Source organism: Aythya marila (genome assembly GCF_965140915.1).
Source record: "Aythya marila genome assembly, chromosome: 11".
Lineage (NCBI taxonomy): Eukaryota > Metazoa > Chordata > Aves > Anseriformes > Anatidae > Aythya > Aythya marila.
Window position 1 is genome coordinate 11,676,646 of NC_139052.1, and position 18,640 is coordinate 11,695,285.

At 40.3% G+C, this 18,640-nt stretch overlaps 1 protein-coding gene across 10 annotated transcripts in view; it reads left to right on the forward strand.

The window, feature by feature from the left end:
• LOC309882202 (high affinity cAMP-specific and IBMX-insensitive 3',5'-cyclic phosphodiesterase 8A-like) overlaps nucleotides 1-18,640 on the forward strand; it is a 166,063-nt gene that overhangs the window by 141,647 nt on the left and 5,776 nt on the right. For 8 of the 10 annotated variants that reach the window (XM_082769038.1, XM_082769034.1, XM_082769031.1 and 5 more), the window contains 7 exons: nucleotides 1,165-1,363; nucleotides 3,988-4,205; nucleotides 5,067-5,199; nucleotides 10,718-10,882; nucleotides 11,835-11,964; nucleotides 12,732-14,679; nucleotides 16,638-16,806. In XM_082769038.1, coding sequence (XP_082625164.1) covers nucleotides 1,165-1,363; nucleotides 3,988-4,205; nucleotides 5,067-5,199; nucleotides 10,718-10,882; nucleotides 11,835-11,964; nucleotides 12,732-12,841 — 955 coding nt within the window. In that variant the 3' untranslated portion in view covers nucleotides 12,842-14,679; nucleotides 16,638-16,806. Of the gene's footprint in view, nucleotides 1-1,164; nucleotides 1,364-3,987; nucleotides 4,206-5,066; nucleotides 5,200-10,717; nucleotides 10,883-11,834; nucleotides 11,965-12,731; nucleotides 14,680-16,637; nucleotides 16,807-18,427; nucleotides 18,495-18,640 lie in introns of those variants that run through there. The other 2 variants (XM_082769032.1, XM_082769029.1) reach the window with 2 other exon arrangements.

Sequence of the window (18,640 nt, forward strand, 5' to 3'; positions counted from 1 at the left end):
TTAAAGTGATCCAACTTTAAATTTCTTTGTAAGTAAAGAAATTTGCACCGTTATTTTAGGTTCTTTTTTCCATGTTTTTATTTCTGGTGAAGTATTATGGATACCGTAATTGAAAAATAAAGTTAATGTAGTCAGTGTGATTTACAATTTTTAATACGCACATTGCAGTAACTAAAAGAATTAAATATCCCAGGTAACATGTATGAGATGACCAGACAGGCTTATCTTTTCTTATTGACTTGAAGAGGCCACAGGAGGACGAAGGAGGTGTTTTGTTGCCTAAAGGTATTATAATTAGGATTGCCTCCTGCTGCTGTTAAATAAAGGCAATTCATTTATTAAGGGAATTAAGGTGATCTTCAATGAATCACAACCATGAATATGTTATTAATACTGTCTTCAAGCCTAAGCAGACTTATGGTAGTAAGCCAAGATAATTCATTAAATCTAAGCCTACTACAGTAGACATTGCGGCTCCCTGACACAGAAACCTGGAGAGATCTTTGGCAGTGGTACATGTGGTATTAACGATCTAGCAGTCAGGGAGATCTCACTTTAGTGAAATCCCAGCCAGCACCTGTTTTCATTTACTTCCAGAATGCTTCCATATCTCATCCTCTATTGCATACAAAATCAATGAGCAATGGAAACCTTCAAGTGGGGTGTGTGAAAGAAATGGAGCAGCTCTGAAGAGCAGAAAGAATACTGATTGCAGCAATATATAGTATAGATATACTTAATCTAACTGTAAACAAGCTGGTTTAGGAAACTGGCAGTAGTAAGATTACCTCCCTCCTCTAATGTTCTGTGTTCAGTACATACTAATTTATCTCATTTTAGCTGCAGTCTACATTTACCCAGCATAGTTTCCCCAAGCCCCAAAGTGCTGCTACATGGAATACAGTATAAATATAGAGCCTGCTTAATATTCCTGATAGTGTGAGGAACTGGCATATTCTGAGAGTTGGCACATGATAGGAAGATTTCTACAGATCTGGATTTCTACAGATCTGGATTACAATTCTGAAACAAGCAAGTCTGTATACAGACCTGACACATCTTTAGTTTAAAAAAAAAAAAAAGTATAGATTCATACTATTCACATTATGTAATGTGCTTTCAACCTCATTTGTTTTAAAACTTTGTGTTTGTTTTTCTTCACAGGCCCTTGGTTTATCTAGGTCTCAAAATATTTGCTCGCTTTGGAATCTGTGAATTCCTAAACTGCTCAGAATCAACTCTGAGGTCGTGGTTACAAGTTATTGAAGCTAACTACCATTCCTCCAACTCCTATCATAATTCTACTCATTCGGCAGACGTGCTACATGCCACTGCTTATTTCTTGTCTAAAGAAAGAGTAAAGGTGAGTCCACATTTCTAAGAAACAGCACAGGTGGAAAGTATAGGTGGGATTAAAGCAAGACCTCTCAGAAAAGATGCCAAGACCCATATGTCTACTTAGTGCTAACCCATGTGGCAGCTCTGAGGTCAAAGAACTGGGTTGCTTTACACAAGTTCTAGGATCTGTTGTGTAGTATATGTGGAAGAATGGATACTAGTATTACAGGAATTGAGCTATACTTGATGAGAATAAGAGAGCCTCCTTTTAAAACAAAAATTCCTGGTATAGTTAATTTTTCTCACATAGATGAGCTAATGACACTCTTTTTGTGATGGTCCCCACACATACAGATTTAATCAATCATCATTTCTTATGCCTTTTTGCAAAAGACTCCCAGGACAATATAGGCCATAAAATATTTTTGGTACTTCCAAAGCTGTATTACCCACTAGACGAGATGCCCTGAGGCTTAAAGAGACTGCATTGGAGAAGAGTGTTGAAACAGATTAGTTGTTGAAGTTCCTTGTACCATAATGCCCAGTGGTGTATTAGAGCCTCTGACAAGCAGAATAAATCAGAGCAGCGTTTGTTCTCACACACCCAGAGGGCAGACTGGAGTGTGAGAAGGGGAATTAAAACAGTGCTTGCATGTGTACGCAGTGGAGTGGCAGTACGTATTTCTGAGTTGCATTTTTAGATAGAAATTCCTACCCTGAATTGGCCTGCCTAAGGATAGTGCTAGTGATGGGCACTCGGCTGAGACATTTGTGATTGTAAACAAGCTTCTGACAGCTCATTAAAATTGTAGTAAATCCCTTAACCTGGAGCTGCAGCTTATTAGTGTGCTCTCCAGAGGCTGACTCACAGATACCATATGCCAAGTGGGAATAGAACTTCACAGGATATTTGCAGTCCCTTATTTGCCAGAGGTTTAACTGGTCTTCCCAAGAACATCTATGAAAAACAGACAAGATCTGGAATCATTTCAATGCCACAGAAGCATGACTGCCTCCTCCTTTTCAAAAATGTTATTTCCATTCCTCTGTAGGCATAGCAAAAGAAAAAAAAAATGTTGCAACAGAAGAAGGAGTAGAATCAAAGTTCAAGATTCTCTCTTTATCTTCTCAGATTTACAGCCCAGCTGCTTTTGTGTTGTCCAGAGTTCAACTTAAGTTAAATACAGAAGGCCAGATTCTGCCACTCAGAATCACACAAAGATTTTTTTTTAGTAAATTGAACTCTGTTCTTGTCTGGGAAAATTTTCTGGCTCCCAAATTAAAGCAGTATTCTCAGAATCATTTCCACTTCTGTGCCATAGGAGTTAACACAACAAAGTTAGAATCCTTGACCTGAAGTCAGAGGTAAAGGTACTGTAAATCCCTTTGAAGTTTGTTATGTCACACTCAGGAAATAAGCATGAGATACATTGCTGTGGCACTACAGGTCAAGTATTCTCCAGTTTCTTGCCACTTTCCATCTGCACAAGTCTTTCTCAGCCAGACAGAGATCAGTGTGGCCCTCCCAGGAGAACTTGTTCTAAAATCCCTCTCCCCTAACTTTATACCTCAAAATTAGAATCCCATGAGCAGCAGCTGAAAGAAAGAAGGAAGAACCTAACACACAGGAGATAGTATTTCAGACAATGGTAACTATGAACCTAGGGTAGAAATACTTCTTTGCCTTTTCTTTTTCTCCACAAGAACCTTTTTGCAGTCCTCACTGAATAATATCCTTGCTCCATCAAAGTCACTGCGTTAATTTCACACAGTGAAATAAGGTATACACAGTCTTTTCTACTGAGTGAAAAAGTATGAGTGAAAAGTCTGACCATTGTGAATGGTACAATCAAAGTCAGTAAAAAAATGTGGACCTTAACTCAAGCTAATTGAACTGGAAATTATCTGTCCTGCATCTAGATTCAGCAGGGGAACAATTCTGCTCATGTCTCTTTCATTTTATTAAAAATTTTAACATAAGTGTTTTGTATTTATGGTCCTTCACAAAAAGCACAGCATAAACACAGCATAACGGTTAGTTTCAAGAAGCATACAATAAAGTTTTCTGAGATCCTTAGTGCTTTTTCTCCTATTAGTATAGTCATGGATGTATATCCATGGATATAAACCATCAAGAATTCTTCACAGAACTCATTAACTCTAGCCTCAGGACACTATTATAGAACTGGATGTATGTGAAATACTCTTTACAAATCACAAACCTAGCCAGCACATAAGTGGAATATGATTAGGACACATTCAGTTTCCAAAAGAAATGAAGGAGTCTGGTGGAAATATAATTATTTTTAGCAATGTTCATTTTTTTTCCAAGGGTATTTCCCTAACTCAAGTGAAGGTGGTTCATGTGTTGTTAGAAAACACAAACTAATTTATTACTTCGCATTTATTTAATTTGATGTGCTTTGTGAAAGGTGTGGCTAAATTCAAGAGGAACAAAATGACTTAAAAAGTCATGCAGTGTTCAATGAAGCTTATAATGAATTTTCCATTGCTCTGTCTAGAACATCTGACCCTTACTGATCTGCAGAGTTCTGGCTTTTCTCCCTTAGCAACTTGGCTTAACCTTTATGGACAGAGTAGGGTTTCTAATGAGTCTGCCAGGAAAACTAAGCATCTTTCTATTTCCAGCAAACTTTGGATCCGATTGATGAGGTTGCCGCACTTATTGCTGCCACAGTCCATGACGTGGATCACCCAGGAAGAACAAATTCTTTCCTGTGCAATGCCGGCAGTGAGCTAGCAATTCTCTACAATGACACTGCAGTGCTGGAGAGCCATCATGCTGCCCTGGCTTTCCAGCTCACCACCCGGGATGACAAATGCAATATATTTAAAAACATGGAAAGGTAAGCTTAAACACAGGGTCCCTGTCTGCCCACTAACATCTCTCGGTTTCTTCTGAGTAGTACAAGATTATGCAAACAAGCATCCTAGAGGAGAGCATGCCTTGTGGATAACTGTATGTAGCCTTTGTGAAAGTTTGCTTCTAAAACAGTACAATACTTCTGCCTGTCCTGCACAGGCTTAGGAGTCATTCCATGGTTTCAGTTCCTCCTGTGAATAAAAAGACAGACCTTGTCTAAGGAGCTTACAATGTAAATCCTGACGTTAGCAAAGTCTTATTTTGTATTCTTGGACACTGAAGATAAACTATGGATGAGTGGATGTATGTTTGCTGGGTAGAACAAAGATGGAAAGAGTCAGGAAGAATCACTAAAACATTAAATGTCTTCTTGCAATGGGAAGGGTAGTGAAGGACCTGCTCTTCTCCTTCCAGCACAGAGCAGGAAATACATTTAGGGTGAGGATGACCACTGCCTTGGCTCATTCAAGATACAGCTGAAAAGTATTGCTGAAAACTTGGCGGGAGCTTGAGCTGTGGTTGAGTGTCTGTGCTAAAAGCCTTGGGAACACACCGGTGTGATGTGTCCTGGCAGCCCTCCTGAGTAGCTGGTGCCTCTGCTTCTGCACAGCTCTTACATTGTTTCTCCCAGAGATCCAGTCATGCCTCTAGCATATATGTCTCTGTGCACCAAAGGGTACTTCATCCAGCATAGATGTAGCTACCCAAGCCTTTCTTACTATTCTTTCTTCCCCTCGCACCTCTCAGCAGCACAAATGGTCTTTAGCATTTTTGTTAGACTTGTTTTAGCAAGCAGCCCTTTGTGCACCAGCCAACATTCTTAATTGTTTCCTTCTTTAAACAGGAATGAGTATCGAACCCTTCGCCAAGCCATTATTGACATGGTCTTAGCAACAGAAATGACAAAGCACTTTGAGCATGTCAACAAGTTTGTCAACAGCATTAATAAACCCTTGGCAGCGCTTGAAGAAAATGGGGTAAGCAACACTGTAAATCTTCCTTAAAATAAATAAGCAGGGACTGGGAACTGTTGGCAGTAGGAAATCTCCATGTGGTATTCTGAGAAAGTTCATGAGAAACATGGAGAAAGAGAGGTTAGAAATGTGTCTTTCACCTCTGGGTTTCAGTACCCATCTACTTAATGTCATCATCACCCATTTTGAGGATGAGTGGGACTCACTTGGTTCCTATTAATATTGCAGCACTATGATATTTTATGAAAACCAGCCATGTACTGGGGACCAGAAGCCTGTATATGTTCCTCTTAAAAATGTCATTTTGATGAACCCAGTCACTCCAGTGGAGAGAGTGCTAGCAGCAAGACCTTGCATTCTTTTTGGCCATTTCTGCAAAGGGGCCAAGATTTGTCTCAGGACAGAAGCTGAATTACTCCCTCACTCACAACGGGAACCACTGGTGGTGCAGCATAAGGGCAGGTACACTGACTGCCATATGGCACAGTCTGTGGAAATCAGGGCCCTCAGCTTTCAGTGCTGCCTGGCAGCATTCATGGATTTTCTGCCTACTTTCTTTTTTAATCTTTAAAATAGATCATGGTGGCATTATGTATCATATAGACATAATCAATAGCCATCTGGAACCCCATGGACACAATGAAATTGCCTGTTAGGAGCTCATTCTAAAAAACCACACCAGTTTCAATAACAGCTTCAACTAGCAGATTTTTTTTTGCCAGTAAGAGCAGCGTATAATTTTGTTGGAATGGTTTTTGCAAAGAGAAGATTTTCAGAAATGGTTATAATAAAGTTTGCAACGGCGGCAATGTCCTGCAGGAGCTGTAATGGTTTTCTGTGTTTTCTTACAATGTTTTTTTTAGAAAGCCACATTTGTGACTGTTGTGTGCAGTGGGGGAGGGCAGTCTTTTTTATTATCAGAAGGCGGGAGAGGGACAGATCTTGTTCCTCACCCATCAGAAGCAGACTGGAGCTTAATTGGAGGAAAGTACCTTTGTCCACAAGAGTATGTGCTAGAATTAGCTTTGTTCTTGGCACCCAGAGATGCTAATGAGAACTACATGAACGTGGAGCCAAAGTCCCAGTAGGATACTGGTTTTACTGACTAAACTAGGAGAAAGGCTGTTAATTCTGTGGCTGTGAAGTATTTTTCCCAGACAGCTCCACGTTGCAGAAGGCTTTAAAGTCACAGACAAATATTGTTGACTTCTGCGGGTGCTGTGTTGGACCTTGTGTAGTTGTTCACCACCTAGGGCATGCCTACACTTTAAGTGTCTGCTCATTGCTAACAGCACCTAGAGAAGACCAAAACTAGTTTGTGCGTGTTTGTCCTTAGATTCATCATTCAATAGCTAAGCCTTTGTTATCGCAGTTGGTCTCCTATCTCTCACAAAAAAAGGAAGGATAGTCAAAAAACATGCTTAAATTGTAAAGTTGTCAGAGGTTACCAAATGGAAGGACTACCATCTCTTTGATGTAGTGGCTCCATTTATATGCCTATTACAATGCATTCAGGCCTTAATTCTATCTTCAGATTCTGTTTTCACTGACTCTTCTTTGACTTCTTTGACTTCTTTCACTGCCCACTGTCTTGTCATGCCATTTTCAGTTCTCACCCACCATTTTGCTCCTTGACTTCTCACTGGCTCTGCCTCTCTTCCTCCTCCTTTTCCCTGCACTAGTTCTCACACTCACCAAATCTTTCCTGTTTTCCTCCCCTCTTCCAACGGTGTTGGCTTGCTACTCTACTCTCTCTTTCACAGCTCCCAGGATTTTTATGCCATTCTACTTGTTCCCTTCTCCATTTTTGCATTCAAAGCAGGCAACAACCTCCTCTTCCCTGCTGCTGTTTTTCTGCAGGTTTTGTTTACTGCAAGTAAGGGAGAGAGAGGCTCCCTGTTCTTAGTTATAAAACCTGGATTTGGACAGTGTCTGCTCCGGCATAGCCGAGAACTACAGTTGCAGCAAGAGTCTTGTTCAGACCCAGGCTCCAGCAATCCCTATTGAATATACACAAACCACGTTGTTTTTTTTTTTTTCCCCAAAGTTTGTAACATGTCCAGCAGCTTTTCAGAGATGGTGACTGGCTTAACCCAAAACCATTCCTCTAACTGAATTCCAGGTCCTCATTCATGAAGATGTGAGAAACAGCAGTAATTTTTAACATCAGCATGAAGACCTTATTTCCCCAATCTCATATTTAGAAGCCACCAAATCATTTTTAACTGCAGTTTTCAAGAAAAAAAAAAATCTGCCTAAGGCAGACACCTGGTGGGGAAACTTCAACCAAACAATTTCAGTTGGCAATCATGGACAGTATTAAACAAAATCTTTCGATGTGAAGTATCAGTCTGCAGGCTAGCCTACAACCATAGCTGTAGATGTAGATTTGTTGTTGTTGTTGTTGAATGGTTGTAAGACATAGCACGCTAATACATATATTTGGATGCTGGATAAACATTTTTTGTTTCAGGATTGTTTAATGGAAACATAAAGCCAGCAAAATGGATGGAAAATTGTAAGGGTAAATGTTTTGCTGCTCAGTTTCTTGATTGTAACAAACAAGAGAAAAAGAAGGGGGAGTAATTCTTTGTAGATTACGAGTAAGTGAGCTAGCCAGGAAAAGCCAGGGCACTTCTGTTTCTGTACACAACAGTCTGCGGTGTTACCATCCGGTATCATCCCAGTGCTACCATACTGCAGCCCTGCTCAGCCCCCAGTTTACCCTGGCATGTAGACACACTAAGGAGCTATTCTCCGGTCAGAAAGAAAAGGAATAGAAAGGGAGTAGATGGGGGAAGAAAGGAGGATGAGTAATGGGTATATCTGACAGAAGCAAGGAGGATATAATGGCTGTTGTGATGAGGAAGGGGGACTAAGAGGAGCTGCAGAAACCTGTGAAGTAGGGGATGCAACATAGAGAACGGGGCAGGGGTGAACTCAAGAGATTATCTAGCCCATCCACTAAGCAGGAGTAATTTTACCTACAGAACTGCTTCGAAGAGGCTCGTGTTTACAGCTGTCAGGGATGCAGAAGGCACAGCCTCTCTGGGGGCCTGTTCCCAGAGAGAGGAAGAGACTCGGGGGAGAACCAGGGGGCAACTTTCTGAGCAGCAGTGTCTGTCCAAAGAGCCACACTCATCTCGCCTGTTACAGAAAGCTGGATGGCTGCTGCTACCTGAGCCTGTACAGTCAGGCAGTAAAAATAAGAACAGTGACATACAGAAATCAAACTAAGTTTGATTCTGCCCTTGAGGGCCAGGGGCTGCAGAGAAATAACCTGCCCCACAAAGCATTTGTGATTTATAGCAAATTCTGCCCAAAAGTGGGTGGAAAGACAAAGGCTATATAATTTGTATTGAAATCAAGAAGCAAAATGTTTTCCTTCTAGCTGGGAGTTTCTCAGTTCAGCAGGTTCCTATTAAAAGGCCTGTAATGTGTGAGTGGGTGAAACCAATCATTTGCTGTGCTTATTACTAGCAGAACAACACTGACAGATCCCCTTTCAAGTCTGGTCGTATATCTGGTTGCAGCGGCAGCGTGTGTTTCCTGGCCCGATTTCCAGTCGTGGCTGTGACTCAGTGTAATGTTTGCAGGCTGAGCTGCCAACCGTGTGTTCCAAATGGGACAGTTCCACTTATTATTTTTTTTTTATTTATTATTTTTGTACATATTTGTTCAAAGAGCCATGCTGAGAAGCTGCTCTGTTTGTTTCCTTTCTTCTTTTGTTTCATAAACTGAAAAAAATCCTTTCCAGCTCCAGCATCCTTTATCCTCCCATTTCCCTTCATGATGTCACCTAAGCCTATGACAGGAAGCCAACATCTGACATGCAGAGACACCTCTGCACTCTGAGCAGGATGCTGGGACTAAGCACAGTTAGCACATTTTATTCCCAAGACATCCGCATCCAGCAAGTAGAGCTGTGCCCTTGGTTTGAACGGATCACGGAAGCAAACATCCTTTCTCGATTCCTGGTGGTTTACCTAGGAGGATATTCTCTACTACCCTTAGCTGAATGATCTCTAATCATTTTCAGTGCTTAGTTTTTACTCATAGCTTTTGTTTCTAGAGCCTCCTTTACTTTATGTTGACTTTCTCTTGCCTCATGTTTCTATGCATTTGGAGATGTATGCAACTCACTTTGTTTCCCCTGTACTTTCCCTTCAGCATATCTAAAAATGAGGGAAAAGAATTGGTTTGAGAGTCTCATTTTAGTAGGAATTGTGGAGCTGATGTTTCTGAACCAGTAGTCTACCAAACGACAATTAATAATCTAATAATTATTATATTCTTCCTTCAGAAAGAACTTTCTTCCTCAGAAGAACTTTCTTCTGAAAAATATGTCCTAATAAAAGATCAGAATGTTTCTGCTGCTTTGTAGAAGCTGGATAGTATCCTCCTCTTTGTGCAAAGTGCTGCAGAAACTGGTGGCTTATTGTTCTTGCTACTATCCCTGTGACTCCTTCACTGCATTGTCTGTAGACCAAAACTTTGTTGAGTGCTAGAGAAGTCTAGTATATTCCTTGCTTCACAATATTTTTTTTCCAAGTAGAAGATGAGACTTTAAAAATTTCTGTACCTACTCATCCTGAAAGAGTCAGGTAATAATAAGGCCCTTAGATGTGATTTTTAAGATATTTTAATCCTGAATGTCTGTTCTTTGGAAACTCACTTATCAGAGCTCCACAGAAAATAGCTTCCAATCTGGATCCTTGGAACCTTTACTCATATTAGCTGTATGCTGCCTCCAAATATAGAGTACTGTTGACGTGCTTGTATGTGCAGCCTGGGAACCAAATATAAGCCGTGTGTGGGCTGAAACCTTTCCTAGACTTGCAGAGGAAAGATGAGGCTGTGTTCAGAAGCATGGTTTTAATATATTGCTTTAATACCAATAAACTCTCAGAAAGCAAAATGCCCAGTCAGGTCAGAGACTGATGGGCTCACATGGCTGCAGTGGAAGGGAACGAGGAGCATGCCTGAGAGGCAGTGTGGGATCTGGCTCTCCTAATGGCAGCGGCACTGTCATAATGATCAATGCTCATGCTGGTGAGCTTTGCATGCAGAGGACGACTGTGCATGTCGTGTCAGTTCTTTTTTTGTTAAACCAGCTATTCCACTGTTAATGTGCGCGTCTATTAATCCTTGCATTTCAGCAGAGAATTACCTTTTTCTGCCTACATAGTGCTCGTCACTGACTATGCAGTGATAAATGGATCCTCTCCACACTTTTAGAGGCACGTAAGACATAGAGGGATTAGGTGACTTGCCCAAAGATGCCCAAGAGATTTGTCACAAATACAGTGAATGGATCCAGAAACTGGATTCCGGTGCTAGCTCAGAGCTGTGGCGAACTTTCATAATCCCCCTATAAATTCAGCTGGACATCAAATATGACAGTCAGTAACAGGACCAATCCCTATAGGATCTGCTGAAGACATTCCCAAGGCAGAAAGCTTTTGACTAACAGATAACAGTTTTTTGTTAATGTATTGTTTTTAATTCTCAAATGTTACAGAATAATGGTGATGGAGAATCAATCAAAACTGTTCTCACGTCTCCTGAAAACCGTATCCTTATCAAACGCATGTTGATAAAGTGTGCAGACATTTCCAATCCATGCAGACCCATAGAGCAATGTATAGAGTGGGCTGGACGCATCTCTGAGGAGTACTTTGCACAGGTAAGACAGCTAAAAAGGGCTGCTGACATTACATGTGAGCATCTCTGTAAAAGCAAAGAGAAGTGTGCATATACTGCCAATGTTTCAAAACATCTAAGAGTGCATTAAGCAATCTGAAAAATACTGGTTGTTTTAATCTGAAATGATGGGATATTACTCATGCCACTACTAGATACCTTCAGACAGAAGAAAGTTGACATCTACAATGCAAATTCTTCAAGACTACAATGCAGTTTTTGAAAAACTTAAGCCTTTAAGTTGTTCAGTTTGGAGGTTGTTTTTTTTTGTGTGTGTGTGTGTATGTGTGCATTTTGCTTGCATGTGTTCCCATCACAAGGCAGAGAAAGGGGGCCTCTAAATACCCGATATGTCTCAAGAATAGGATCATGAGGTTCTAGTGTTAGCATGGGAGCAGCACTCACTCCAAAAAATACTCTAAGACCTTAGTAAACCATGCTGAAGAAGGTTTTCAGGAAGATGGGAACATGGGGCAGGCAGATTCATTATTACTGATGATAGACCAAATATGGAAACTGGGCCTTGGGACCTCAATGGGGAAAAAAAAAAAAAAAAGATAAAAAAGATACTTTGCTACCTCTTATTTGCACAGAATGCTCTTCTATTAGTGTGTGACCATGGATATGCATGTTTTAGCTCTGAAGCAGTCATAACTTCAATTAGTAGTGCATGGAGTAACTTAGGGATGGCTTTGTGTGTAAATGCAGATGATAAATGTCACGTTGTGCAAAACACTGGAAGGCACTATTCAGCTACCGTTTGGCTGAAACCTGTGCAAGTAGGTGCTTAAGATTAATTGCTGCTGCTTCAGGTTTCTTGAGGTTTCTCTGTTTATTTAGCAGTTGCATGATCTAGTCAGTGTCAAACAATCTGCTGCTAAAAGAAGCCGTTAATGTAATGTGTCGTAGAATAATCACAAGAGTGTTCTTTGCAGACTGATGAAGAAAAGAGACAAGGTTTACCAGTTGTGATGCCAGTTTTTGACAGAAATACTTGCAGCATCCCCAAGTCACAAATATCGTTCATCGATTACTTCATCACTGATATGTTTGATGCCTGGGACGGTAAGTGAAACTCTGCTCTATTTCCTAACAAGAAGCATTTTGTAAACATTTGAAAGTACTGTTATATAAAATTGCTTTCTTATGGCTCCTAAAGAAAATGGGAGAAAAAGGAAGATTTCTACAGTTCAAGTCAGCTTAGTAGTGTCATTATTGCTTAAAAGTATTTTGATACTGCTACAAACTATATTCTCATGGCTTCTCTTTAATATATTAGTTTCAGACAGAGTTTAACTTTCTTTTTTTAAAACTTGCCTCTCTATCAATGGAGAACAGAACACGTTCTCTTTGATAGCACTTCGGGCATAATCATTTTGTCTGTGTTAATATCAGTTACTCTTCAAGACAAATTTCTACAGTCTGGAAACTGCTTGGGGGAGCAGCTATTTCCTTCCAAGTGCTGCCTCCCTGGTAAAAGTGGTCAGAAATGTGACTCTCCTGAATGCCAGATCATGACATGTGACTGAGATTTGATAAAGTAGGATAATTACAGGCATAATTAGTTATGCCCCTCCTGCAAAACTGCGCCCCTTTGCTGGTGTTTGCATTACTAGTATTAAATAGACTCACAGAATTGTTCTCAATAGCCTGGGAAGATACATGAGTGATGAGAGCTATAAAGCCAGAAACATTTCAAGTATCCGTATGACAGATTTAAGCTTTCCTACTTAACACAGTTGCCCAGACATTTCAAGTGATATTTAAGCAGACAGAATCATGTGACTGTTCCAATTCTGCAAACTAAATACACTCTGCCCTTTCTTCCCTAGCATTTGCAGACCTGCCAAATTTGATGCAGCATCTGGATAATAACTTTAAATACTGGAAAGGACTAGATGAAAGGAAGCTGCGGAGCCTTCGACCACCACCACCAGAATAGCAATTAGACTATGGTGTGTAATTTACTAACCAGATGCATATTTATTCAAGCTCACTTTTGTTCATGTGATTTGAGATTTGTTTTGGTCTCTTCAGTATTACAGTCAGGCTAGCCCGTGCACTTGGGGAACTTTCAAATTCAAGAGAACATGAGGTCAGCAGTTGACTTCCACAAACTACCATGTGTGGACTCCAATGAAATAAGCCTATCAAGTGGAATTACACTGGATTGCTGCAGTACTTGTACTGAAGAGGGTTCATTAGTGAACATGTTTTTGTGCTATCTTCATACCAGTATGTGAAGCTGGAAGACCTTGAAGAATTCTCATAAAAAAGGACATTCACCAGAAGATTTTGCATAATCCTCAATTCCGCAAGTGAAAAAGAAATATCTGTTAATAATGACTCACAGCTTTTATGAGAAAGCTACATGCTTTTTATAAGCACTTAAGACAGTTACATAGAACAATCAGACATTTAAAATGCAACTCTCCATGAAGGAATTTTTGATCTATGAAAAATAGATGTACTCTATTTTTTCACATCACAGAAGGTGCAATCATTCACTTCTGAGCACTACTGAAAGTGAGTTCTCTTTAAGAAATTTAGTAGCAAATGTAAAAAATAACACAAGAATTTTTGAGGTTGATCGTTAGCATCTATGATTAAAATGATATGTTTTATTTATTTTGTTAGATGTTCAATATTTTCTATGAATTTATAAATACTTAAAAGCCAAAGCCAACTTTAGATGCATTACAAATTTACATGATTCATACTCATTAATATACATTTAATTGATGTACAGACCTTTTATTTTCATAATGCAAATACAAAATACTATACAATGATACGTTTTTATTGCACTGTAAGGATAGATGTGTATGTTTAAATATTGTCTGATTTATGTTAATTAAAATAAGTTTTATTGCAAAGGTCTCACTTGAGAATAGTAGAATAAACAAGAAATGTATACTGTCTGAGCACCAGAACTGCAGTAGTTCTCCCACAAACCAGTGACGACCACCTGATCTTCCCTTGGCTACAGAAGATAATAATATGTTGGAACTTTTTGTTTTCTCCCATGAAATTTTATGACTGAATTCCCTGTCAAAGTCTGCCTTATTTTATATAGTATTTCTACAAAGCATTCCACAGCATATATGAAGAGGTAATACTAAACATCTAATGAATTTCAACATTTTATAGCGTATGTATTTTCCTCTGCCATGAAAGAAACAGAACATAAAACCTCCAACAAAAACCTTTAACTCAACAAGTTTGTAAAGGCTGTGTACCTTCACAATTTGAATGAAACCTTCATAGCAAACACCAGAAAATAATAAAATGTATATTTTAAGAAGTGTCAAAGTCCTAGCCATTTCATTTGAAATGTATACGTACTTTGTAGTTTGCAGATGAACAAATCTTTTTAAAGTCCTTTTTAAAATAACTGCTGTCTGGGGAAGGGAGGAGTTGAGGGGGTTGGATTGGCAATAAGGGTGATGAAAGGTGGTATATGGCTAGCAAGTCCCTCTGTTTGTGGCCTGCCCTTGGCAAACCCATCAAACCCTTCTGTGCACTTAAGACAGTGTACACAGCTAGAAGCAGTGCCATGCTGTATTGCACTGAAGGACTGAAGGAGTATCCTGTCAGCCTTTCCAGTAGGCAGGAAGCCACTCCAAAAGCACTGAAGGAATTGCTAACTATTGTCAGTTCAGAGTCAATTGACTGATTTTAGAGAAGGGACATTTTGAACCATTCCTCAAGATTCACAAGCTGAGGAGAGGTGGACGATGGAGCAGTTCAGGGGCTGCAGCAGCAGGAGCCTTAAAGCAGGTAAGAAAGGAACAGGTGACTGCTCCAGGTGTTACCTGTTTCTGTGTTTCTCCTTCATCTCCTAGCTAATGATATTCATGATATGCTACTATTTGTAGCTCACTGCTCTTTGTGTTTGCATTGTGCCTTTCTGCTAGTGCTGCCCTCACCATGTTTGTATGTTCTTCCTTCCTACTTGGTATCTGGGTTAAGTGTTGGGGCAGCAGGCAATTTCCTTTCCTAATTCCCATTATTTTATCAGTGCTTGTATATTGCCAAATCTGGTGGGGCTCAGACCCTGCCTAGGAACATCCAGACCATACCAATATTTCAGTGATTATAGTTGGATGGAGGGTACGGGGTCCTTGTTGATCTTCCAGGGGTTTGACAATCATTACTGAAGGTTAAAAACAAAACAAACAACAACAAACCACTCTTTTCAAAGGGAATGTGCAAGTAGAGGGTGAGTTAGCTGCCAGATGTGTTGTTTTCCTGGCAGCGTTACACTGTCTCCCCATACACATGAACCTATTGTAATCAGCTGTAATTTGCCACCTGGTGTTAATCTCTTCCATTGCATGCAGGCTCCTGTGCCTAGTTCAAGGAAAAAAAACTACTCTGGCTCCTTTAGAGGAAAGCTGCATCAGGCCTTCAATATCTCTACTAACGAGCTGCAAAGAGGATAGGAGAGGAAAAGTAACAGCATATGAGTCCAGAGAATGCCTTCAGGAAGGGGGTAAAACACTTCCTTCATAAGCGTAGTTAATGTTCTGGGTTGTATTAACGAATGGTAAAAGCAGTTAATCTGCTATAAGAATGCCTGCTGAATCATCACTGAAAAGATGTGAACAATATGATTAATTCCCTGAAATTCACACTGCGTCTTTAATGCCATTACTTGGAGTGTAGAGCTGTGCTAATCAGCCCTCTGTATCAGCTAGATTTATGCCCGTATTGCTGTACAATAAATTCACTAAACGTAAAACAGTAATTTGCAGCCACTGAATGCAGCTCTGTTCATTCTGTTGTCCATCTAAATTTTCCTGTTGCCAGGAACAGTTTATAATTAAAGAAAGCCTGGAACCAGCATGCCTGATCCTCACCCAAGTTCTTTTCCCGCTGAGCCAGTCTCTCAGTGGATTACATCCCTTTTGCTTTTTCAGTCTGGCACCCAGGGATGGAGCTCTGCTGGGGACAGGAACCATGAGTTTACTGATGTATTGATGGTCCTTGATTATGGAAGGGAGAACACTGGAATAAACTGGAAGAGTATGTTTAAAATTATTCACAGTTTCAGACAGTCTTATACAGAGTCTACACTTTTCCTTTATTCTTGGTTTAATGCTAATACAAGAGTAAATTCCAATGTAGACATGATAATGGAGAGTTCTTTTATTCACCTCTGGGGCTTTAATCTTACAGCTTGTTTTAAAACTGAATAAGGTTCAGCAATTGAGCATTAAATGAGCCGTTCAGAATTGTTAGCTGGTTTTCATGTTGCATATTTTTATTCAGGCAATACTGCTGCTAAACCTGGCTATCAATTTAGTTGCTTCCAGGTGACTCTGGAGCTGTTATGATCTGGAGAAAAAAAAAAAAAGTTGGTACTTCAGCAAATTGCCCGAGATGAATACCTTGGTCCCTTCAAGGGATAGGTATAAAATTCTGGGTAATAACTGCTTTTTACAAAGGAGTTATTGCGTGTAGCCAACTTGTCACAGGTCTGAATCTGGATTTCATACTAGTTTTCCCAATGGCTCTATATAAATTAAAAATCACCCAAAATTAAATGAATGTCTTGGTTTTTGTTTCAGTGCTTTTCTTGGTAGCTGTCTCTGCTTGTCTCAGTAGACACATCATTGATACGATACTTGAGAAAATGTGTCATGAACATGAAGGAATTCAAGCAATGACAAAGCCTTTCCTACATGAAAAAGGAGAAAGGATAATAAAATTAACTATCTACTAATCCCTCACAGGATGCTCAGAGACAGCACAGGGAAACTATAGCCAATTGTGTCCTTCTGTGAGACCAGAAGGGTTTGAGTCATGACTCTGAGTGGAGCACTCCGAAATGAAGTCTCAGAGCTGTTCACAAGCTTCAAAACAAGTAATCTCTCTGCTGACGTGTGACATCATGCCTCCAAGGTATAGTGGTCCCGGGGTGCTCATTAAATGATAGTGGGATGGATTGCATTTCATCCTTACATGATGTTTGGATGCAGAAAACAAGCTTTTAAATTACTGCCATGTCCCTCCTGTGCTGCAGGTTCAGAGCAAAGGGGATGTCCAGGTGCTTCACGTATTTTTTTTTGCTTTGCTGAAGCTTTGGTTCTGTAGGCAAAGGATTTCTTTGTTGTATCTCCACTAAATGCTTTCTCTTACTCCTGCTTTGAATGTTACTAGGGCAAAGTGTCTCATGTTTTCATTTTTTTCCTTATTTAACATCTTTAAGGATCTCCTCCCACACTTCCCAAACAAACCTCATTGAATTTAGCTTTGCAAATCTTGTCTGGTTATGTGTTAGCATCCTCTTTAACAAGCAAGCCAACTGAATTAGAAAAGGACAGAGTATTCAGAGCCATTAAGCAAAATGGGCTTGAGGCTTCTAAATGCCTCTGAGATCCTGCACCTTCAAGCCCAGCCCATGGAATAACCATAGGTATTTCTCAGGCCAGGGAAAGGATTCTCATGTTTTGATCTTCCATTTTTTTCCCTCTCAGCTTCTTTGTCTTCCATTTTTCTTCCGATGCCATTTGCTAGAAGTACTTCCCTCAGCTTGCACAGGCTGTGGATCTCCCTCGAACACACAGCTCTAACACTGGGACTAAACCCTGCCAGTCAAACAGACACTTGCTGCTTGCAACAACTGCACAAGGCAGTCTTCTTTTTCTGATACAACTTCAAGGGAAAATACCCAGTATTGGCTGAAAGCCTTACACTGGTACCCGCAGACAGGAGAGGGCATAAGTTAACTGAAGCAGCTTGTGAGCAGTGCATTGCTGCTGCATGCAGTATGGACACATATGCAAGGTCTTTTACATTGTTCTCCCACGTACAAATGGAAGTTCAGGAGTGTTTGCAAGCATCTCTGCCTCTGGGGTTATGTCAGCAAATAAAAGCAGCCCTGGACACTTGAAATTTGAATCTCGCCTTTCTTGGTTTGCTTGCTCCCCCCCTCGAGTGGCAAGAGTCATTGCTAGAGCTAAAACTAATCTTAGTTCAGTCCATGGTAATTAACAAAAGTTACTTCATCCTTTAATCACATTGATTTTTCTTGAGGTTGAGGAATAGCACAGCGATGTATAGTTTTAGAGGGGAAGTGAGGAAGGTGATTGCCTGGCTTTGAAATGAAAGGAGGAATTTAGCTAGTGTGCAATTACTCAAGTAAGAAGTTGCTCCCGTCTGTCTTTAATGTTCCAGAGTAGTATTTGATGTAAATCCTTCCCTAGAGTTCATTACATTAGCTCTTAGCTCAACCTGAGCACACTGAGTGCCAAGTTGGGTGTGCAGCGCATTTTATAACCAAGCAGAACGACGTCATGCTAGTGATCCTGCAGCTCCCTAGCTCCTTGGGAGGAGGCATGGTTTTGTCTTCAGCCTAAATGTTTGACCAAATTCCCTTACTGTTTTCAACACAGAATGTGTGAGAGTATTGCTTTTCCACCAGGAAATGTCCCTTTTTGCCTAAATTAGATGTTATTTTGCTACTGATATTTTTCTTTACATGAAATTTTTCCTTTATAAGAAAATTCTTTTTTCTTCATAGATCCCTAAATGCTTTACAAGAAGACACGTTCCGCCCCCTCCCCAGTAGCCCTCTTGCAAGCGGGTAAAACAAGCTGCAGGCCAGCCAGTGCTTTGTCTGCACCCACCCTGGCCTGGAGCTGGGGGGTGCCAGGCTACTGCTGAGGGCTCTGGGCTTAACCATGCTGACCTTCAAAAAAAAAGCAAGGAGAGAAGTTTAGAAAGCAGGTGATTT